The sequence below is a fragment of the Myotis daubentonii genome, chromosome 15, assembly GCF_963259705.1.
Source record: "Myotis daubentonii chromosome 15, mMyoDau2.1, whole genome shotgun sequence".
In the NCBI taxonomy this organism is placed as follows: Eukaryota; Metazoa; Chordata; class Mammalia; order Chiroptera; family Vespertilionidae; genus Myotis; species Myotis daubentonii.
Window position 1 is genome coordinate 35,547,320 of NC_081854.1, and position 23,759 is coordinate 35,571,078.

General features: G+C 51.6%; 1 protein-coding gene across 5 annotated transcripts in view; it reads right to left on the reverse strand.

Annotated features, from left to right (window-relative positions):
• The window catches only part of CMIP (c-Maf inducing protein), a 235,438-nt gene that overhangs the window by 69,417 nt on the left and 142,262 nt on the right, over positions 1-23,759 (reverse strand). For 2 of the 5 annotated variants that reach the window (XM_059667296.1, XM_059667294.1), the window contains exons 2-3: positions 17,317-17,442; positions 8,076-8,126 (exon numbers count right to left, since the gene is read on the reverse strand). In XM_059667296.1, coding sequence (XP_059523279.1) covers positions 8,076-8,126; positions 17,317-17,442 — 177 coding nt within the window. Of the gene's footprint in view, positions 1-8,075; positions 8,127-17,316; positions 17,443-21,474; positions 21,511-23,759 lie in introns of those variants that run through there. The other 3 variants (XM_059667297.1, XM_059667298.1, XM_059667295.1) reach the window with 3 other exon arrangements.

Consider the following 23,759-nt stretch of genomic DNA (forward strand, 5'->3'; position numbering starts at 1 on the left):
CTGGAAATATCTATCCATAACAGAATGAACAAATTAATACCCTAGTCATTCAACAGAACACCATACAGCGAAGTGAATGAATAAATGTTTGCTACACACAACAGCACGGATATTATAAACTTAATTTTGAGCCATAGGAGTCCAGCATAAAAAAGTTCAACCTGTATTATTCTATTTGTACAAGGTTCAGATACATGAACACTAATCTATGCTGCTAGAGGCAGGATCGTGGTTTCCTGTGCTGGGGTTGGGTTGGGGGAATAGGGTCCGGAGGGGTGAGGGGGCTCCTTGGAGGTGCTCTGTGTCTTGATCTGGGTGCCAGTTATCAATTCTGTGAGAATTCACCCAGTACTATTCTTTTGATCTGTGCACTCTTCTCTATGTATGTTATCCTTTAATGAAAATTTATTTTAAAAAAACAATTAAAAATGTCCCATGTCTATTGCAAAGAGCAGGGAAAGTGGCGATTGCTACAAAGGCTAAATGCTTGCCTCTGCCTCTGTGGGGATTCCACGTCCACGGCCCCACCCTCTCCAGGTCCATGGTGGTGCCACCTCCCACCAGCAGAAGGAGGCTGGGTTCAGAGACCCATTCACTGGTTCTAGCTGTGCATGTGGACAAGCCCTTTGCCTCTCTTCTCCTCCTTCAAGATGAGTATAACTCAACTGACAAGGTTGCAAGAGACCACACATAAGAGCCCCCAACATAGCGCCTGGCGTTAGTAGTAATAACTGTTCTCTTCATCTGCGGTAGAGTAAGCCCACGAGAGCGAGAGCTCTGCTCCCCAGGCTGCCCTACCCTCTGCCACTTGTTAGTTTCAATCCCTGAAGCCTGCCTTGTTATTAGTTACAGGGTCCCTGATGATGCGCGGAAGGCCATGAGCTTGGCTGGGAGCGGCTGAAGACTGTGGCCTTCCCAGGGGACTGGCCCCCGCTGGGTCCATGAGCATCAGTGCTGATGGGGCCTGGCTGGACTCGCCTCTGCTCTTGGCTCAGCGCCACCACCGGCTGTCCCTCCCACTGAGGCCCCCCTATAAGTCTTGGACTGTGGCAGGCCCCCTGCCTCTGGGTAAGCCCCTTCTTTCACAGGGCTCCACAGAATCTCTTGATTCCCTCTGAGGGGGTCACAGAGCCGTCTCTCCCCAAGCACCAGAAATTAATCTCAATGGGATTCCTGCCTTTTGACCTGGATGAAGCCGACCTGTGGCTGGGCCACCAAGAGCACTGAGGCCACCTCTCGTCCATCCTTTCTTACCTCCCTGCTTTACCCTTCTTCTCAGAGGCAAGACATGACCACAGGACCAGAGGTCATGAAAGCAGGGATGGTGGCAACCTTCACTCCCTCTATCAACTTCCTCTGTCAGGTGCTACGCTGAGAAAAGGTCTGTCTCAGGGGAAAGGAGTACAGTGATTGACCAGTGATGCCTGCCATGGGCTCCCTGGGGGGTGGGTGGCACAGATGCTATGCACTTGCCCTTTCTCTAGAGCTGTTTCTGGAACCTTTCTACACAAAGGGAAACAGGGTCCTTAATCGTTAAAAAAGAATAGGATTAGGTAACATTAATCTAATACTTACATGGCAGGTGATGTCCTAAGTTCTTTACAACTATTAACCCATTTAATCGCCACAAGAACATAATGAGCTTGGTCTTACTGTGAACCCCATTTTATTTAGGAGGAAAAGGAGGAACATGACTGGTCCAGGGTCACAGCACCAGTAGTGGTGGTAGAGCCGGGATTTGAACCCAGGCAGTGTGGTACAGAGCCCTCATCCGCAGGCATTACAAAAATTCTTCTTTGGGACCAAACTGGCACTATGTGGTAAGAGCCACCAGAAACTACCCCACCTCTGTCCACTGCCCACTGCTCTGGAAATCTGCCCTACAAAATCTTCCAAAAGCCCTAGCTGGTTTGGTTCAGTGGATAGAGCATCAGCCTTTGGACTGAAGGGTCCCAGGTTCGATTCCTGGTCAGGGCACAATGCCCGGCTTGTGGGCTGGATCCCCAGTAGGGGGCATGCAGGAGGCAGCCGATCGATGACTCTTTCTCATCACTGATGTTTCTATCTCCCTCTCCCTCTCCCTTCCTCTCTCTAAAGTAAATAAAAACATATTTTTTAAAAAACAACAACAAAAACCCAAGCTCTGCCATGTAATAGTTGTGTGACCTTGGGGTGCATGGCTTAACCTCTCAGCTTGTCTCCACATCTGTGAAATGGGGAAATGGGAGGATGTGGATGTGGTCCCTCTTTAGGGTTTTGAGGATTCAACAGGGAGGCACCTGCTTGGCATAGGAGTGAGCGCCTGTCAAGGCTGGTGATGGCCACCTGCTGGCTTGTGTTGAGGGAGGGCTGCCTGCAGTCGCAGACTCAAGGTACGTGCCGGGGGACATGCGCTCAGAGGGGTGTGCAGTTGGGCAGAGAAAGTTATCTGGGGGGCACAGCTACAGGACTAGAAGGAAAGGCCTTGGCCCAAGAAGGGAGAGAGGGATGGGCCTAGGAGGAAGGTAGGAGTTGGGGGTGACAGCGCCCACTAGAGGGTCCCACCCTTCCCCATTAGCTCCCCCTCAGGAGAGGGCATCAGCTCAAGGGCCTTTTGCTCTTTGTCCTGTTCCCCAGGAATCCTGGCACCAGCCGGGGTCTCGTCCCCTGCATAAATGGGGGTGAGGGGTCCAGCCCGCCCGAGGGGTTGGCCCGATGAGAGAGAGAACCTAGGCTGTCAGGCCCATGGTCTTTGCCTCTGAGCGCTGGCTCTTCACCGGCCCACTGGGGACGCTGCGGGTTTCTGTGCCTCAGTGGGGGCTCTGGGCATAGGATGGGCTCACCCAGGGCCCGGTGTGGGAGCTAGAGTGTGACATCTGGAGGAGCCAGCTGTCTTTGGCAATGTCCTCCATCTCCTTAGATTCTTGGTCCCCTCATCTATGAGATGGGGTAGCAAAGACCTGGCAGAGCCGTTACAAGACAGAGGTAGCTGACATGCCGGAGTGGCAGGCACAGCAGTGCTCAAACCTGGTGAACAACCGTGGCCCGCCCTGGGCGGGGCCTCCTCAGGATAGACTCCACCTTCCTCAGTTCTTACAGATGCCACAAGGGGCACAGGAGGGGCTAGGAAGGGGCTGGTCCCACCCACCAAAGCCGCACTGGAGACACACCAATAAGGGTGCCTTCGATGCTCTCACAGCAGGGCTCCTTTCAAAATGCTTCACAAGTAACAGAGCCTCCACCCTCATGACCCAATGAGCAAGATACTAGAATTATCCCCATTTCACAGAGGAGAAAATCGAGGCCCAAATAAACACACTCCATACCTGATGCACTCTTAAAACAGTCACACACACACACACACACACACACACACACACACGAACCCCACATTCTTTCACCCTCCTACTCTGTACAGAGGCAGAAGGAGCTGTGGACTGGAGGGAGAGAGGACAACACCGAGGCCGTGCTGCCCAGGGGTTTGGGAAACCCTGCTGGGGAGGAGGAGGCAGTGTGGCCCAGGCAGATGGCCAGGAGGGATGCAAACCTGGGCTGGGATTTTCCCAGAGCCAAGGGCAGCCTTGGGTCAGCCTGGTCTCACACAATCTGCTCCTCTGCCCCCAGCACTCGGCCCTCAGACCCTGGGGCTGTTCTTTGTGACCCAGCTCCCCCAGGGGATGAAATCTGTTTAGTTTTCAAGACTTCTGTGCAATGGCTGAAGACCCCCTTGACCAGGACAAGGCTGTTATTCAGAGCTGGAGGCACAAGAGGTGCCGAGCCGGCAGGCTATCAAAGCAGGTGCATCTTGCTTCTTGGGTTCCTCCATGGGCCTGGTACTGTCTCCTCCAAGCTGGTAGTCTGGGCCTGTGGCCTCACATCTTGGACACAGAAACAGGACAGTCTTCCCACAGCTTTGTACACACACACCCAGCTCTCACAGCCTGGCACTCACTCTTGGTCTCATCACACAAACTAGGCTGTTCCCTCATGGTCTTTACACATGGATAGGCCTGCCCCTCATGGCCTTGCACACAGACAGGCCTGTCCCCTCACAGCCCTGTGTACACATAAGCCTGTCCCCTCATGGCCCTGTGTACATATAGACAGGCCTGCCTCTCATGGCCTTGTTCACAGACAGGCCTGTCCCCTCACAGCCCTGTGTACACATAAGCCTGTCCCCTCACGGCCCTGTGTACATACAGACAGGCCTGCCTCTCATGGCCTTGTTCACAGACAGGCCTGTCCCCTCACAGCCCTGTGTACACATAGGCCTGTCTGCTATGGTCTTGCACACAGACAGGCCTGTCTCCACAGGACCTGGCCTCTAAGGTACATCTCTGAGTCAGAAATAAGGCCTCATTAACGCCGTACAACTGTTTATGCTTCCATACCCTCGGGAATTGGCCTCAGGGGCTAAACCACTCAAACCAAACAGGGCTGGCCTCCCCAAGGAGCCTGGGGACACTGTGCCCTGCTCCATTGCATGCTGGGAGTGCTGGAGCTGCCATCACGCTGCCCAGAGTAACCTCGTCCCACCCTCCTTCCTTGTACCAGAGATGGTGGTTATCCTGCAGAGCTTTGAGGTGGGAGGGCGGGAGGCTGAGAGGAAGAGCAGAGCTGCTCAGAGAGAGGGGGGCCAGGGAAGGGGGTCCTGGGGGCTGGGACATTGTGGGTCACACACCACTTCCCCTTCAGGCTGGCTTTGGGCAAGTGACACAAATGTCCTCACACTGAGACACGATGATGCTCAAAGCATAGTGCCCCAAGCTGAGAAAACGCCCCAATGGCCTGTGACTGCAGGTGACGGCAGGTGAACACACTGGAATTCAGAGCTGCAGCCATTAAGTAGAGGGGTTACCAGGACAAGAATATTATATGGCTATTTTCTTTATTCACAACACAGTGCGAGGTAGATGCCACAGCAGTATTTCTCAACCTTTTTGTGTTACTGTCCCTGTAAGGAGCCCTTTTAAACATTCCCACACTCCATATGCCCTCTTGCCTTTGAAATTAAATACTAAAAAATAAGATTTTGTTGAACAGAGCTGAACTTTGGAGAGCCACGAGCTACTGTAGTAACTTAAGGTTTTTAAAGCCCCAAACAACCAATTCTGGCCTCCTTGGGGGCAATGCCACCCCTTGTTGAGAATGCTCTAAACAAGATACCAGTACTTCTTGATAAAAACTAACCAATGGGAACACAGTATTTAAGAAGTAACATTCTTTACAAATGGAAGAATGTATGCTCTGTGTGAACTGCAGCCACAACATGCAAATACATATTGGTGTAGGGAGAAAAAGACAAAACAACCTTTGGGAAATTTAAAAACTGGAACTGAAGTTGTGGGATTTCTAAAGTCCTTAATTTTGATGTCCTATTGATTTTATTTTTTTAGTTAAAGATATAGAAAAGGAAGAAAGAAAAAACCCCAAAACGGCTGATTGTGAAAAGGAAGGAGAGAGTGGCTGCATGCAGAGAAGTGACTGCAGAGTCCAAAGCTCAGAATCAGCCCTGCTGGATTAAGTGTTCAGGCATCTGCTGGACAGCCCGACAGATCTGCACTGAAATCTGCTGTGTGACTATGGGCGCATCACCATACCTCTCTGAGCTCCTTTATTTGCTGAATGACAGCAGCACCCAGGGAAGCATCCAGCCATGCTTGGCACATTGCAGGAACTCAGTAACGGCATCTGAATTAATGAATACTTGCTAGAATCTATGCAGACCACAAGGCTAGTCAGCTACAGAGCCTGGATTTGAATCCAGGTCTCTAAGTTCATTTTGCTAGCCAGCACCTGTTTCTTTGCCATTTTAAAAGGAAGGAGAACATGCCTTCTCCAGTCTCACCAAAACTGGGTGGCAAAGAGCCACAGGAATGAAACCAAGTTGCTGACACTGAGATACACTGCCACCTGGTGGCAGCATACCTGAAGTATTGGGGGGAGGGTAGGAGGGGGGGGAGCAGGGGCAACTGTCAAAGGGAACAACCAGTATCTTACACATGCCCAAGACACAGTCAGACGCGTACACAGCGAGAATAGAAGTCATCGTCTACCACCACCTGGCAGGAGGGGCCACACTGCCAGGTGCTTGCTGGTTCCTTGACACCTGACTTGGGTTTCCTGGATACTTTCTTTCTTCTTCTTTTTTTAAAAAAAAATAAATTTAACTGATTAAACTTAATAACCATAAATAAACCAAACACCACCAACTGAGCGCAGACCTTCACGGGCACTGCTAGAAGCCTGTACTGGTTCAATCGATTATCTGAACCTCACGTGCCATCCTTGACGTTTGAATGTGTCCATTTCAAGCTGCCGCTTTCAGATCATCTTTCTAGCCTGTCAGCCTCCTGAAATCCGGCTGTCTGTGCCCACCACCTCATTCATCTCTGGCAGCTGCGTAACATTCACAAATTCCACAAGCTCTGCCCTTCAGATGTTGGCATAAATCACTGTTGAAAAATATGCTGAGTAGGGCAGGGCAGAAAGCAGAGCTCTGTGGAACACACTAAAGACAGCCTCTCCCTCAACATTGATCTTGGCCACCTTTTCAATGAGGCATTTTCCCAGCCTGTCAGGCAGGCTGTCTGTCTCTAAGTACTCTCTGCCCTGTCCTGAGCTAACAAAAAGCAAGGCAATCACTCGGTGAGTGCTCACATGGAAAACACGCATAGAGAATAAAGAGGGGAGACCGGCCATTAAATGGCCTCCTCCTTCAGGGAACCCCGCACACCCCCGACCACCACCACCTTCTCTCCCTCTCACCTGTTCTGGCAATGAACTCCCATGGCCCCCATAGGTCCTGAAGCCTGCCCTGCCTGTCCTGGGACACAGCCGTGGAGAGCCAGGCCTTAGGGACACTCTCCCCGGGAAGTCGAGCTCTCAGCAGTACCTGCTGCCTCTGTGAGCAGGCATGCACCACCTTTCCTTTTCAGCCGCCGCCCAGTGCTTCCCACCTACATTCAGACACTTCCAGGTATGGGGGAAATGTAGGCTGGAGCCCTGCCTCACGGCCTCTATGGGAGCTGGGCCCCAGTCTAGCCTCACCTTTCCCATACATGAAATGGGAGCAGTGATAGTAGCCAGCCGTATAAGGCTGAGGCCAGGGTGAAATGGACAGGCTGGGCTTAGCTGCAAGTTCCTGGCACACAGTTGGTGCTCAATAAATGGCAGTCCTTTCCCTAAGCAGCCCCAACGTGGAGACATGCTCAGCCTCTGAGACTGCCCTATAGGCAACCGGGCGAGAGGACCTGCAGCTGTCCGGGCAACGGAGAGGAGGGGCCCTCTTTGGGAGCAGGAATGTAATTTTCCGGGGTTGTGTTTCCGTCCTCCGCCTGGCTGTGACGACAGCCCCTCCAGAGGCACGAGAGGAATTCTGAGTGTTCCCTTGGTCATTCCAAGATGGCACATGGCCTTCAACCCTGCACCAGGCCAGTCACTCACCCTCGTGGCTCTCCAGCTTACAGTACAACTGAAGCTCAGGCCATGCGCCGGTCATTCCAGCCATTCCCTGCTGCCTCCGCCCTTGTGGCCATCACAGCTTGTTCTAAACTAAAAGATCAGAAGACGGGAGGGCCAGGGAGGTGGGGAATGAGGGGAAGCTGCCTGAGCCAACGCAGGACAGCAGGATGTGGACTCCCCAGAGGGTTGGGAGGACCCTCCTCAGCAGCTCAGGTCCCTGGGTCTTGAAAGTGACCAGGAGAGGAGGAACTTCCCTTATGTGCTGGAAGGTTCTGGGCCACCCTAAGCAGAGCTCGAACTGGGAAATCAGGCCAAAGAACCAGGCAACTGAAGTGAAGAATTCCTTATGGAAACGCACCTGGGCTTCTGAATGTCTGATAAATTTTGCTTTGGTGCCACTTTTGGAAGTTCTTTCAAGACAGAATCTCGAGCCTGGAAGTCCTGCCTTCCCCAGCCCTGTTCTGAGAGCAAGAGGCCTGCATCCCTTTGTAAGGCAATGAGCAAAGCCCAGGGCCCACGGGGCAGGGGAGAGCAAGAGATCTCCACCTTCATGCCTCTGGGTACGGACCAACGCTGAGCCGTGCCCAGAACAGAGGTGGCCGCCTCGAACGAGCAGCCGCGTCAGGACTTACCTTCCACTGCAGGGAATGGAACCACTGGTCCCGCAGGTAGCTGTTGGCAGCCTGCAACGACAAGAACAGGACAGCAAGGTCCGGTCACACACTTGTAGCATTTCAGAGAGTTTTACAGGCCAGTAAATGAGCCCAGCCTGTCTGTCCAACAGGGTCTGCTCTGTGGTCCTAACACCTTTAGAGGGACTCACCAAGCTGAGCCCTTCGGGTACAAAACCACAATAGAAGTGATAAGCAGGGTGACTTTTCTGAAATAAGACCTCACTGCCATTGTATGCTATTTTACTGGGTAGGAGTGACCTCAGACACTGGTGGCTGGGAGAGCTTTAACTGCACCTGTATCCTGACCTATTTAGGATCACGGGAGGGGCCCAGATGAAGGGGAAAGCAGCATGGTCGTGGGATGATGGTGGTGGAAGCTGTTTGGGTACGTCCTTTGTATCAAGCACCTGGCAGTTATTACCCACATATTCCGTCCTCAGCCTGCACAACAGCTCTGCGAGGTGAGTGACACATGCCCATTTCACAGAGGGAAAACTGAGACCCTAAGATTTTACATCAACTAAGCAGCTTGTCTTCCAAGCCTGTGGGTTGAACCACTGTATCTGCTGCCAACTGTAGAAAGTCACAGGAGAAAGCAGCCGGCCAGCTTTGAACTCGGGCAGACCTGAGTTAGAAATGACTGTGTGGAGAGCAAAACCTTCTTTTATCCACACCACCCTAGTCCAGAGGCCCTAGGCAGCTCAGCCTCGATTTTCTCATCTGTAAAGATCCACACACCCACAGAAATGTCAGGAGGTCTGAGACGGATTCCTGTAAAGCATCCAGAAGCACGCTGGGCACACAGCTGGTGGTCAAACAGAAATGCACCCACTGTTATTATTATCATCACCATCATAGACTCCTCTCAAATTAAATGTGGCCTGAAGATGGCCCTGTGGACTCTAGGACGTGTTGCTGCTGCTCTCACCCTGTTTCCAGCAGGTTTGCTGATGGTGAAAGCAGCATTTGTAGCATAGTTAACACACGCCAGACCTAGATAAGCCCTATGTGTGGACTGGCTCATTCAGTTCTTGCAAGTCTATCCCGAGAAACTGGTACTGTCAGCAGCTCATTCCTATGGTACAGATGAGGAGACTGAGGCTCGGAAGCCTACAGACTCTCCCATGGGCTCACAGGCAGCCAGTGTGGGGCCAGGACTAGAAGTCAGGTGGTTGGATTCACGCTGTGAATCACAATATTATGGCAGTCCAAGTTCTCCACTGACCACCCCTAAGGGAAGAAATGCAGCATCCAGTCCCACGTGACCCCACAGCTCTGCACCAAGTGACCCTGATGGTTAAGGGACTCTCACAAAGGCCAGGGCCTCCTTCTAAACATGAAAGTCCACCTTTTGCCCATCCCACTCCCGGGTGCATGCACAGCATGTAAACTTTGGGTCTCTCTCTGTCAAGGAGATCCAGGTCTCCTCACCTCCTCACTCTAATCACCATGGAAACATCAGCTCTGTCAGGGCAGAATTTGGGGAAGTCTCTGGGCTTGAATAAATGAACCAGTGCAGTGGGGAATCAGGCTCAGAGACTGGTTCATACCACACCTGGAGGCAAGGTGAGTTGAATCTGCCCTGCATGGGGAGCAGACTGGGGTCCACCTGTGTGATGCAGGGACTTCTGTGGTAGCTGAGTCTCCAACAGACCTGGGTCAAGTCTGGGCTCTACCAGGTCTGATGGTGTGACTGGAGCAAGTCCCCTGATGACACAAAGGCTGTGACAAAGGCGAGTCTGCTGCAGGGACCAGCAGTATCCCGAAGAGTCTGCGCTGGGTCACCTGTCAGTGCTGACCCAGCTCTGTGGTCTCATGACAACGCTTGTTCATTAGGATGATGGACTACATCCCACGCTCAGGGACAGCGGCGCCAAGATCCCAAGCACGAGAAAATCTATGTAAAACACTTACTGAGTGCAGTGCCCAGCATGTGCAAACACTCTACAGAGAGCAGCGATCACTATCAGTGACAGCTGTGGCCAGTGGTACGCTGATAAATGTGTAACAACAGGCTCCCCAGGATAAAAAAAAAAACACAACACACCACAGTGATCACAGCATCTGCTGACTTCCATGCCGTGAGTGATGCCACCGTGGCTGATTCTGTCCCTAGACCACAACTGAAAAGAGAGGCACAAGATCGGCTCTCAGGAGCCGGTATCAGATGGTACGAGTGGTTCCAGCATGCTCCTGGACCACAGCCATTTCTCTGCCTTTTAACACACTGTAGTGGCCAAAGGGAGCAGAGAAGGTGAGGTAGGCCAAATAAAGAACCCCAAAGACTGTCTGCATCCTAATCCCCTATGCATATGACATCTTAGGGGGCCAAGGAGCTTTGCAAATGTGATTTAGTTAAGGATCTTGAGGTGGGGAGGCCATTCTGGATTATGAGTGAGCCACAAGGGTCCTTATGAGAGAGAGGCGGAAGGTCAGGGAGTCACAGATGGAAGTAGAGGTTGGAGTGATGTGGCCACGAACCAAGGGATGTGGGTGGCCGCTAGAAGCTGGAAATGGCAAAGGAACTGATTCTCCTCTAGAGCTTCCAGAAGGAACCAGCCCTGCCAACACCTTGATTTTAGCCCCGTGGGACACATGTTGGACTTCTGGCCTCCAGAACGGTGGGCAATAAATTTGTGTTGCTTTATCTACTAAATGTGTGGTCATCTGTCACAGCAGCAGTAGGAAATGAACCTGGGAGGTATGGCCAAGTTGGTTTAGTGTTGATGTGGGTCATTCATTGGTTCTAAGGGTCCACAGAAGGCCAGGGCAATGCCCAAAAGGTATTGCTGGCTGGACTAAATGACCAAGTGAAGACAAAAAGAGAGAATTAGAGAGGAAGATGGAGGAGAGGGAGAAGGAAAGGGACCCTCACCCTTCCCTCTTCTGTGCCACTGGCCCCACCATCTACCACCTGCCACTGCCTGCACTGTGCTCTTGTTTGTTACACGGTTTGTGTGCAACCAGCCTTGATGGTACCTGGTACTGCTAATCAGTGCTGGAAACTGGGGAGCTCATAGTCCACTCATCAGTCATTCATTCAGCAGGTCTCGCTTGGTCACCTGATAACCAGATGGTGTGAGCTCTACCAGCCAAGCTTCCAGCTGACACACCATGAACAGGCAGCATGAGTGAGAAATAATCCTTTGCTGTCTTAAGCCACTTAGAATTTGGGGCTGCTTGTCCCTGTAGCATAACCTGGCTTGTTTTGTTTTGTTGTATGGCTTTTACATAGAATGTACACCCCACCACCATTCTGCCCTCACCCCTTCCTCACTGCCTCCTGAATTACTTACACTTCAGGTCTCAACTGAAATGCCATTCTCCAGAATGCCTGTCTTCATGGTGACTTGCCCCTCCCCATTCTTGACCCATCAGGTGATGGAACCTCATCTAACATATCGCACTATCCTGCGGTTGCTTGTTTCTTTGTTCTTCTTCCTCTCCAGGCTGTGGGCTCTGTGAGGTCAAGGACCATGTCTGACTTATTCACCACTATGTCCACAAAACTCAGAGAAATCTTTGTTAAATGAAAGGATGGTTAGATAGATAGATAGATAGACAGATAGATAGATACATGGGTGGGTGGATGAGTGGATAGATGGATGGATGAATAAATGGATGGTGGGTAGATGGATGGATGAATGGATGGACAAATAAATGGATGGGTGGGTGGATGGATGAATGAATGGATAAATCACCACTATACCCATTCTGCTCATTAAGAAAATGTCATATGTAATAGAATTTCAAACAAACTATTCAGCCTTGATATCCCAAGCCAAATTTGACTAAGGCTCTAGAAATAATCATGGCAGCCTTTTTCCTGCACACCTACTGTGTATCAGGTACAGTGCTAAGTATTTCACATGTAATATTGAGAATCCTTATGACATCCAGGGTCTAGTTCACAGACAAGGTAACACAGGTAGAGCATGTAGAGGTGGGCTGGGACTCAGGTCTGTCTGACCCCATAGCCCACTTTCCCTACTGTTCACTCCAACATGAGAGAGAGTGCCACACCTTGGCTCCATTGGGCTCTAGGAATTGGGCTGAGAAATCTGAATCTATTATGCTGATGAATCTATCTATCTAGTGGACCAAGGAGGAAGAAGGATTTGGCACCTGTTCCAATCAACAGGAGGCCCCACCTGGCAAACAAGAGGGTGGGGCCATAACTTTCCTCCAGACGGTAGAGTGGGGTGCAGCCACAGCCTCCTCACACTACTTCCCCTCTCGCTGAAGGAGTCAGAGGTTGCAACAAGGGTGGGCTGTGAACTGCTTTTTCCTGCGGTTGCCTAGTGTTAAAGAGACAGAGGCTGCTGGGGGACGTCCTGAACTGCTGTGCAGGCATCTCTAAGTGCCTGCCAGGGGCAGGGAGAGAGGACTGGGCTGTGCCTGGCCTGGAGGAGAGGGCGAGTTTCTGCCCAGAGTCCCAATACTGCAGTGGGGCGGGTGAGCTGGGATGATCCAGGCCTCTGGGACCTGAGGCTCAGCTCAGAGTCCTGAGGGTCACTCAGAGGAGACCGATTCAGGCATGGGAAGGAGGTCCTAGGAGAGGCAGGCCTGCTCAGGCCAGTGCCAACTGCTCCCAGTGATAAATCTCTCGAATACTGAAAGGCCCCGTTCCAGGCAAATTTTGCTTAATTTCCTCTTCGAAAGTTGCCAAGTTCTCTCTCATTGTTGCATTGTCTCAAGAGGTGAGAAAAACAGCCAAGGGTGCGCTGGGGTGGCTGTTCCCAAGTCCTCCTTCCCCGGCCCAACTTCTTAGGGAAAAAACAGCACGTGATCGCCAGACCGGAAAGGTCTTTCTCTCCAGCTTCCAGTAAGAAGGGAACCGCCCTGCCCCTGCCCCTGCTCCTGCCCCTGCCCCTGCTGCCAGTGTTTGGGGTAAACAGTTGCCCGGCCTCCTGGGGACTTTCCGGAAAGTCTGTGAGAGGAGCAGGTCTCGGAAACCCTTCGGGAAGGAAGCCGACACTCTCGGGGAAGAAGGTTCTCCTTGGCCTTGGCCGCCCCAGCCTTGTTCTCAGAGCAGCGGGCCCTGGCCACTTCTCACGGATACGCGGAAACCCAGCTGCGAGGCAGAAATCCCCAAAGATGGTCTGCCCCACCCGCTCTCCAACGCCACCCCGCCCCGTGGGCCGCACCCCTTGGGTGCTGTCAGGGCACCGGTTATGTGCTTCAGCAGCTCCCTTCTCACAGTGGAAAGCAGCAGAAAGGGCACTGCGGAGAGAAGATAAACAGGTCCCTTCTGCACCATGGATCCTAATGACATGGCATTAGGGAGCTCACGCTGAAAATCACAGAGCACCCAGAAACACACCGACTGGGCCCAGGCGGGAAGGCTGGCGCCTCTGTGTGGGACGCAGCCTGCTGCTGGCAGACTGCTTGGCATCTCCGAGCCGGGGAGGAGGCACATTTGCCTAAGAGCGTCTCTTAACCTTCCTTGAACTCAGATAGGTCAGCTCCCCGAGGTCTGAGTGAGACACGGATTCAAATTCCGACAAATCAGCTTTGTAAGGAGGTCCCATGGGAGAGGGACAGAGAGCAGAGGGAGGAATAGAGAGAGGAGAGAGATACAAAGAGAGTTAAGTCAAGATGCCCAGAGAGAAGGGCTGGGGTAGAGAGAGGCGCCTGGGGAAAGATACCAGAAAAAAAGAAACTGCAAGGTGGTGAAATGGAGCAAGTGATAAAGAAAGAGAAAAGGGGTAGGGAGGGAGACATGGAGAAAAGTATCAGAGAGACAGACAGAGGAAAAACGGACACACATGGATACGGAGAGCCTGAGAAAGGGGAGGGGGGAAGAGACACCAGGCAGGCGAGGGTATGGACCCTGACATCGCCACTATGCAGAGCTTCATGCCACATGCAGCAGGAGGGACCCTGCGACACTGCAGACCCGCCTGCACGCTGAGGCTAGTCCCCCTGGGAGCAGCCCAGTGCATGGAGCATGAGTCCAAAGGAAAAGTTCTATGGTCCAGCCTGTCACCAAAACTGTGGCTGGTGACGGCAATGTTCTTGATCTGCCCTGTCCAATACAGTAGCCACTGACTCCATGTGGCTATTGAGTACTCGAAATGTGTCTAGTGGACCAAGGAGCTGCATTCTTACTTTAATTAAATTTAAATGCAGAGGATCCTGTGTGGTGAGTGGCATCTGAAGGGACAGCGCCGCTCAAGGCATTGTCACCCTCTGATGACCCAAGCACCCATGAAGCTCTCCAGGCCAGCCTTGCCCTGAGCACCCCTGGCTGCTTCTGGGCGTCCCTTCCACCTGGAGCAGGGAAGACTGCTTGGTCACACCGTGGCTCTGGGCCCTGTCACCTAAACGGACCCACTGACGCAGGTGAGGAGGGTCCTGCCCTGGGGCTCCAGAGTTCCCAGGCTCCCCGTAACCACTTGGACCCCTCCACCGGAAGCCTATCTTCAAGATGACTCAGAACCCATTTATATAACATGACGGCCACACACCATCATGAATCATGGAAGGGAGGGCAGGAGGGTGACAATAACAAGGAAGCAAGGTAGCAGCCGATAGAAATGACAGTGAGAGAGACCAAGGCAGGCAAAGGCGAGGTGCACCCACCTGGGCTCCCCTGGGTGACAGAGTGGAGGCTGTGCCTGCTTCCCCGTCCTAGCCGAGTCCAGCTCTGGATCCCAGGAGCTGCTGGCTTCCTCCTTCTCCTCCCACTGCTCTCCTGCTCCAGCCTCTGGCCACTGGGCTGCGCGGACTGTTCTGTCCACTGCAGCAGGGGGCAGTGAGCAAGGAGGATGCGGGAGCAGCCACAGGCCCGCCCGTCTGTCAGCACAGTGGGAGAGCTCTGCGTGAGGCCACTGCCGGGTGCAGCCTCAGCCAGGCAAGTCATCATAGCCGGCCTGCAGCCACGACCTCAGTTAAAGGGATATTCCAGGCACTGCACAGTGACCCACACTCCTCCAGACCTCACTGCCCCTCTACGCCCAGGGCAAGTGACACTCAGGGGCTTCCTTGGGGGGTACTGTTGCCCCCTGCTGCTCCAGAAGCGATGATGCCCCCTGCTGCTCCACTACACCCAGGGCGCTGGGGTTCAGAGCCTCCTTTCTCTAGCTGGACTATTTAAAGGTTTTCCCCTTCCCAGCCTCCCCCTTACACTCACATATCCAGCCCCCTCTGCCATGCAATGGGACTGAGCCCTCTATTGGCCCCCCCTTACTCCTTAGGAGCTTGCAATGGCTCCCTATTGCCCCCAGAATATAGCCACAGCTTCTTCACTCAGTAAGTCATATATGGTCTGGCTGTGGCCAAACAGCTGTAGACGCATCCATAGGGCTCTGAATCCTACTCCTCCACTTTCTTGCAAGGCAGCTAATAGCCCCGTGCCCTAAATTCATGTTTTGCTGAGTTCCCTCTGCCCAGTGAGCATGCCCCCATCCTGGCACACTCCTACTGATCCCTCAGTGCCCAGCTCTAATGTCACCATCCAGGAAGCTTTCTCTGATGCCTCTAGGCTGAGTGAGTCACTCCCTGCTCAGGGATCCTAGGCCTCCGGGAAGTGCCTCTATTTTAGCTATTATCTCTACAGTCATTTGTTTATGGCTCTGTCTCCCCAGAGGGCCTCTGAGTTCTTCAAGGATGGGGCCAAGAGGCTTACTGGCCTTCCTCTCCCTCCCCTAGCCCGTGGGACAGGCCAGCTCAGCGCTCTGTGACTCAAATGGGATTTCCAGCCCCCATGTTCTCCCAGCTTTCCACGGAACCCTGCTATGGCCTCCCTCCTCTTCCACTGCTGCCCTTCCCAGCCAAGGGGGCTTGACCCCCTCTTTCCTAGACGCAACAGAAAGGCAGGCCTGGCTTTGGCATCCTCTAAGAGATAATAGTAAAGAACAGAATTTTTCTAAGGATGTTCAACTGTTAACTCATCTGATTGAGCTCAGCATTCCTCAGGGGCCTAACTGCGTAGTGCCTTTTGGCCCCACTATTGTTACGCAACCCAGTGGCCACTGATGAATTGGGTTTTAGGGAGCATCTCTTTAGGCTCAGAGCTGGTCTCACTGGAGTGACAGAGTTAGAAAGAAAATGCCCCTAAAAGAAAGGCCGAGGCAGACTGTTCTCCCAAAGAAGAGAGTGCACTCCCTAAATGAGGGCTGCTGACTTGGAAACTGGGTTTAGCTCTCTCTGAAATGATAGAAAACACGTCACATGTATGTCACGGGTACGTACGGCAGCAGCCATGTTATCTTTTTTCTGCCACAATTTCTTTTTTGGTGGACCCATCTTTCCCGGTCCACAAGATCCTGTAGGGCTATTAGAGTACACAGCTGGGTGGGTGTGTAATCCAAGCAGGGCATTCCCTGAGGAACATGGGGCTATAGCAGAACCAATCAGAACCATCCCTGAGCTTTAACAGAAAGATGCTGGAGGGAAATGGGCTTTCACATTTTTAAGGATGACAAGCTCCAAGAATGTAACTTGAGGCTGCCAGAATTCCACTTTTCCCAATACATGGAGAGACACTGCCTGACAATGAAGCCAACAGAATGAAGCAGAGCCAAGAGATGGACAGATGGAGACAGAGAATTAATGATATCATTTAACTCCTGGATGCAGCTATGCCTGAAGTCCTCTCTTAGATGTCCCAGTTACTTTAAAACAGTTACAGCAACATCAACTTCTCTTTTCCCTCAGATAGTTTGAATATGGTTTGCAACATTTCCAACAAACAGTCCTGACCAACACATACAAAATGCTCATTTTTCCAAGGGCGCAGCTCATACTTCTATCAGAGTCTCAAAATATTTAGATCAACAAGAAACAAGAAACCACCTCAAAGTAGAACAAAAGGTAACATCTGCTGCTTACTTGCTTCTTACAGCCTTTTAAGGCCTAACAATGGCCTGTGTGCCTCCATTTCCTCATCTGTGAAATGGAGAGCAGCAAACCTATTTTTCAGGTTTGTTAAGAGAAATAAAAGTACAATGCATAAAGCTCCTAGACTGTGGCAAGCGTGAAGTTGGAGCTCAAACTGCGTGCATTCCCTCTCTCACCCCCCTCCCTCCCCCCCAGTAAGCCCTGGTTTGTAATTTTCTTGTACTTGGAGAAAAAAACGCCTTAAGTTAAACAACCTTCCCTTCTGATAGTTGGCCGTCTCCCTCCAAGGGAAAAGAGGAGGGTGAGTGAGTGGGGCTGGGAGAGGAAACTGCTTGTTCATGTTTATTTCTCCTACCTGCAGTAAGACAGTTCCCCCAGGAATTGTGAGCTGTAAACAGTACTTCGGGGCATTCTCCCAGGACAGCAGCTGAACGTCTTCAATAGCGCTGTAGGAGACGGAGTTTTCCATGTACCCAGTTGGCTGCAGCAAAAACAAAAGAGAAAGACATGCATTGGTTACAAGATCAGGCACAACGTCTGCGGCTCAGGAGAAGGTTCTGGAAAATATCCCCACGGTGGCAACAAGCAAACCTAGCTGGTACAGACACCTGGGACCTCTAGGGACAAAGGAACTCCGTCTTTGGGCGGGAGCCATAGGGGAAACTCGCCCATGTGTTTGTCTGGGTGTAGCTGGGACTAGACTGGGGGCACCTTGAGGGCAAGGCCTGTGCATTGTTCCTCTTGGCACAGCGGAGCCACCACCCTCTCCTGCCCAGAGAGCAGTCACAGCCCACCACTGGTCTCCCTGCCTCCTCTTTTCCCACAGATGTGCCTTCTCCACTCAGTACCCAGGGCCATGTGCCACGTGGGCAAATCAATCCCCCTACTCTCCTGCTCAGCATCCTTCCTCGGCTCCCAGTGGTCAGACCAGGAAACCAATGTTCCCATCCTCCACTGACAAGCCCGCAGGTCTGGTCTCACTTCCTCCTCCAGACCTACCATGCGTCTTCTCTCCCTTTCCTGGCTCCCACAGAGGCCTGCTGCCAGCACCACACTCTTACCCGCTCTTTGTCCCAGAAAGGCTGCGACCCCATCCTGTCACCCTCCTCTTCTACTCGCCAGGCCTCAGCTCAACAGGCTTCTGGGGAGAGCCTGCGATCCTCCGGACCCCAGAGCCGACCCGATCACACCTGGCCTGAGCCCTCCATGCTCACCACACCCGGGTTAACTACTGTGGACTGATATCGTCTGTTATCTAGTTGATGTCTGCCTCCTGGCCAGGCGGCAGTTCGGGCCCGAGTCTGTCTTGGTGCCTGCTCTCTCTCCCCAGTGCCTGGCACACAGCAAGCATGCAACAACTTGTGTTTATAGATAGAATGATAAAGGGCATCATCAGTCAACACTGGAATGAGGGTGGGACAAGAGACAGTCACAGTGGCTCACTGCTCTCTGAGTGAGCTGTGCTATCACAGAGAGAAGGCCCCCGGGTCAGGTGGATGAACTAGCACTGGGTACTCGCTAGTACTTGTCCCTCTGGCCCCTAGGAAGCCAGACTTCAGCACAGTCAGAGGTGAATATAGCACAGCGGAGAATAACAGCCCACATCTCCCAAACGCTGACATGCACCAAGCACTCCTGGGCACATGGCAAATGCTGTCTCCTTTAATCCTCACCATGGTCCCATGGAGCAGGTGCAGGGCCATCCCCATTGCACAGATGAGAAAGCTGAGGCTGAGGCAGACACATGACTTGCCAAAGGCCACCCAGCTGGGGAGGGGTGTGGCCAGCATTGAACTAAGCTGCCGACTTGGAACTGGCACCCTGCCTACTAAGCCATACTGCAACCAAGGGTCAGGTGCAATTTAAAATGTGTGACTTAACAAATTAATTTTACCAGGAGGATTAAGGACCTCCATGAGGTTTTTAAATTTCAATTTCTGTCTGACAAAGTTGACATATGATGGTGGTGGTGAAGGCGGAGAAGGTTGAAGGCTCAAGCTGCCTCAAATCTCTCCGATTATCAGTCACCAGGCTCTGGAAGTAAGAGTGATTGGTCAGTTGATTTGTTCATTCATTTGTTCACTCATCCATTCGTTCGTTCATCTGACAGATATTGAGCACCTATGATGTTCCAGGCCCCATACTGGGTGCTGGGAATACAGCAGTGAATGAGACAGGAGCCCAGTGGGGCAAAGAGACAACAAACAAACACAATTCCCAAATAAACAAACTATTGAAGAGCAACAGTGCTGCACCAAGAATCAAAAGAGGGTACGGTGAGAACTGGAGCACTGTGGAAAGATGGAGGGAAAGTATATCTCAGAGCCCAGGGCCAGTACAAAGGGCCCAGAGGCAGCCACAGGCTGGGAGAGCTCGGGGCGGGGGGGGGGGGGGGGGGGGTGCAAAAGGCAAAGGGAGGGAGGGCTCGGTAAGAAGTGCCCTGGAGAGATGGCCGGCCACTGCAGGAGGCCTGGAAAGCGAAGCGGGGGTCCGGGATCGCTCCCCTGGAGTGGAGCGCTGCAGGCGCTTTAGGCACGGCTCATAGCATCAGAGCATCACTGGGACTGCTGCAGAAGAACAGCCGCAGGAGCAGTGGGCGGAAGCAGGGAGGAACCGCCTGGAGGCTGCTGCACAGGCCCAGGTGAGTGTCTGGGCTGCTCAGACCCCACGGGGAGACGGCCAAGTTCACCCTGCGGTTCTCACCAGCACATGGCCCACCCTGGGGCAGCAATCCGGGGGCCACCCTGGCTGCGTACCCCAAAGGCAAAGCTGGGATCCCCCCTCACCCTCGGCCCTATTCCAGCATTTCCTGCATGATGATGTTTTCAATATTCTGCAGTAAATGATTCAGCCCACAGCACATCTTGTCCCGACAGTATCAGTGAAACCAGGGTGTGGGGTTGGCTACATGCTCATTTCCAAACCCACATTCCAATATTTATTGCTTGTTGCTGTCTGCCCCCCGCCAGTGTTTCAGCACCACGAGAGCAGGAATTCTCACCTGTCCCAGGTACCTACACAGAGCCTGGCACTGAGGAGGTGATTACTTTCTTAATAAATGAATGAATAGTTTCCTAAATAAAAAGTTCATCCAAGTATTACTTACAATCACTACACATAACACACTTGGGAAGATGCTTTTTTGGTTATTATTTTTTTAAATTAAAAATAATTAATAATCTTTTTAAAAATCAGCTTTAGGAAGCCATGACACCTGTGTGCCCGGATGCGCCAAAGGCCTTTCCACCTCCCTCCCATCTCCACGTCTCTCCCTCTTCAAGGTCCAGTCGGCCTTCAAAACCTGCCCACTGACCCCTCGATACGCACAGAGGCCAGAGGACATGGGCTAAGACGTGGCCCTAGTGCATCTGGAAAACTGCTGCACCACATCGAACAACACAGAGAAATAAAAACCCACTCCGAAATCCCAGCAAGGGGACAGCGTGATCATACCGAGTTGGACTTGATTATCCAAACCAAGTGAATGGCCAGCCTCGTTTCTTCAGAATCCCACCTTGGACACTAAGCAAAAGGCCTGGAGACTTCTATTTCCCACCACAGTCTCCTCAGAGACCCTGAGGCACGAGGGCCCACCCCACACCCGTGGCAACACACTCCGGATGACCACTACTGACACGTGTGATCTTAGATGAGGGAGGGCTTACTAACCGCCTCTGTCTGCCTTTCCCATGACCCTGCTTAGCTGTCTCAACGTGGCCTTGATTTGAAGTTGCAACACAGGCAGGTTCTAGGGGGAAAGGTTGGGTATAAATAAATACATACTGTTTTTTAAGAGATGTATTGTTTTCCCATTGTTTGAAGCAATGTTGGCTAAAAGCAAGATTTGCATAATCAACGAGACCTACTTTTGAGCCACTTACTGTGTGTCTTTACATAAGTTACTGTACCTCTCTGAGCCTGTTTCCTATAATGGTAAAATGGGAATTTAATAGAATTATGAGGAGCCTTAAAGGAGATCCAATTTATCAAGGGCTTAGCATAGCATATGGAACATACAGAAAATCTCAATAAAATCAACTATTATGAGAAAGACTACATTTTATCTCTTGGGGTCTTTCTCCTCAAACCCATAATTCTGATTTAGCCATTAGAAAAACATCAGACAAAACCCAAATGAGGGACATTCCTCAAAACACCTGACCAGTACTCATCCAACACAAGGAAAGTCTGAGCAACTTTTCCAGCCAAGAAAAGTACACAGAGACCCAATGACTAAGTGTACGGAGGGATCCCGGATGGGATCTTGGGACAGAAATAGAACATTAGGTAAAAACGAAGGAAACAGAATAAAATATAAGGGTTCATAATAGCATATGAAAACTGCTTCATTAGTTGTGACCAATGTTTCATGCTATTGTAAGATGTTCACAACAGGGAAAACAGGGTGTAGGTATATATGGGAACTCTCTGTACTGTCTTTGTAACATTTCTATATATTTTAAACTGTTCTAAAATAAAATGCTTAGTAAGAAAAATTAACTGCTGTCACTACCTCTGTTGTCACTATCACCATCATCGACAGAGCCTAGACAGCCCACGAGGTCTGCCATGGCAATGGGACACACGTGGCTCTCTGGTGGAGGCACGAGGTGCTGCTGGCCAATGACACCCTTCAGCGGAGGTACTTTCACACTCTTAGGAGGACTTTACAGGTAACTGGTAATTCCCTGGTAATCTGAACACGGCCGTCTGAGCCACAGTGGCCCGGATTCCTGTGCGGGGGGCCAAGGCTGAGTTAGACAAAAAAAAAAAAGGAAAAAAAAAAAAGATCAATTCTCTTGGGGAAGCTGGGAAATGCAGTACTAAGAGGTACTTTGAGGAGAACAATAAGCAGATTAAAAGTTATTTCTACATGTAAAAACAATGCGAGATATACTGGGGTTCCGTTAAAGGACATCCCAGAATTAGCAACACTACAGGATGGAAATCAAACCCGCCAGTGGACAGTGGAGGAGACTTTACAGAGGAGCATGAGGTCATGTTTGGGGGCGATTGAAATATTCTAGATCTCAACTGTGGTGGTTACTTGACGGTATATGTCTGTCAAAACTCACAGATCCGCGCACTAAAATGGTAAATTTCCCTGAATGTAAATTACAACTAAGAAAGGCAATGAGTGAATATTCAAGATAACTTGTGAGATGATGAATAGAATGAAATCTTTCAGATCAAATCTTACTAAAATCACACATTAGCACTTTGGTATATTACCTTCCTGGTTATTTTTCATACATAATTTTTTTACAGAGCCCAAGTCATGCAGTATATATAATTTTGCACCTCCCATATTCTGAATAATCTCCAGAACCGTCATCTTAGTTGCTATAAAATATTCGGCCACCATTTATCACCACTCCCCCTCCTCCCTATGGGAAGTGCGGTGGTTTCATTTTCTGCTACTCTAAACAACTCCACAGTGAACATCCTTATGAAACATGTTTTTCAACCCTATATTTAGGAATTTTTTTTTTAAGGCCAGATTCCCAGAAATGGAATTAATGGGACAAAGGGTAAGAGCATACTTTAGATCATTGCCAAATTGCTCTCATTAAAGAGATATTAACGAGAACTGGGAGCCCTGGCGAAGACTGGGGGCTTCATCCTGAGCCCCCAGCTTGAGTGGGCCCTGCTAGCACTATGCCTTGACCGGCAGCGTTCAGTGTGACCACCTGGTAGCTGAGTGCCTGCAACATGACCACACCGCCAGGGTGCTGGAGTGGCAGAACTCTGCAAGTCAGGGTCCTGTCTCCTGGAGACACTGCTCTCCCACAGGAGCCAGGAACAGGTAGGGGGGGGGGGGCGGGGGCTGGCTTTGTCCTTTTGCTCTCAGGAACTGATGAGGGGCATTTTGGGGGTATTGATAACTGTCAGACCAGGAAGAGAATACTCCCTCTGCTTTTGTTTCTGAGATGAGCTTCTTCCTTGGTATCCCCTCAACCACTGGATCTGGGCTACAGAAAGCAAGACCTAGAGAGGCCTCATCAGGTCCCCCCAAGACCCACAAAGCCTTCAGAGTTGACATTCCGAACCGGATACCTACTTGGATTTCCCAAGAGTCAGATGGACATGGAGTGGGGTCACCAAATGCCCCTGAAACTGCCCCCTCCCCAGTCTTCACTTCCCCTGCCTTTCAGGGGAGCCAGCTCCTCCTGTCCAAACCCGCCTGCTGGTTTCCATGGGGATTTCTCTAAAAGTGAATATGAATCATGACGTCAGAGGCCCCCAAGCCGAGGCTTCAAGGCGCATGCAAACAAGATGCTGGCACGCGTCCTAGGGAGGAGGCTCTGGACCCCAAAAGGGAAAGCTGGTCTGGAAACACCCTCGAAGCGCTCGCTCTGGGGCGGGAGGCTGGGAAACGTTGGTCAGCTGGGGACCTGGGCTGAGACCAGCGAGCTGTGTGTCACGGGAGGGATGCCACCCCAGCAGCCTGCTGAGTGTGCCTCACTGTGGGCGCGTCTGCTCTCTCCACAAGTGGAAGTCACCTGAGTCATCATGCAGGGGGACCCACACACACGGCCTGATTCCATGGTGCCCGGCCCCACGTGCATGAGAAAGGATGTGCTCCTGGCCCCCCACACGTGAACCCCAGCCAGCCCCACCTTGGACAGTCAATAGCAGCAATGACAGAAATAACGGCGAGGCCATGACCTCGGTGATGGTACAAGGGTGGGCTCGTGCTGGGGGAGTGGGCTTCAGTCCTCACCTCCTCCTGTTGCTTTTTAAAAAACTGAGATACAATTCATTGGACATAAAATTAAACATTAACCATTTGAAAAT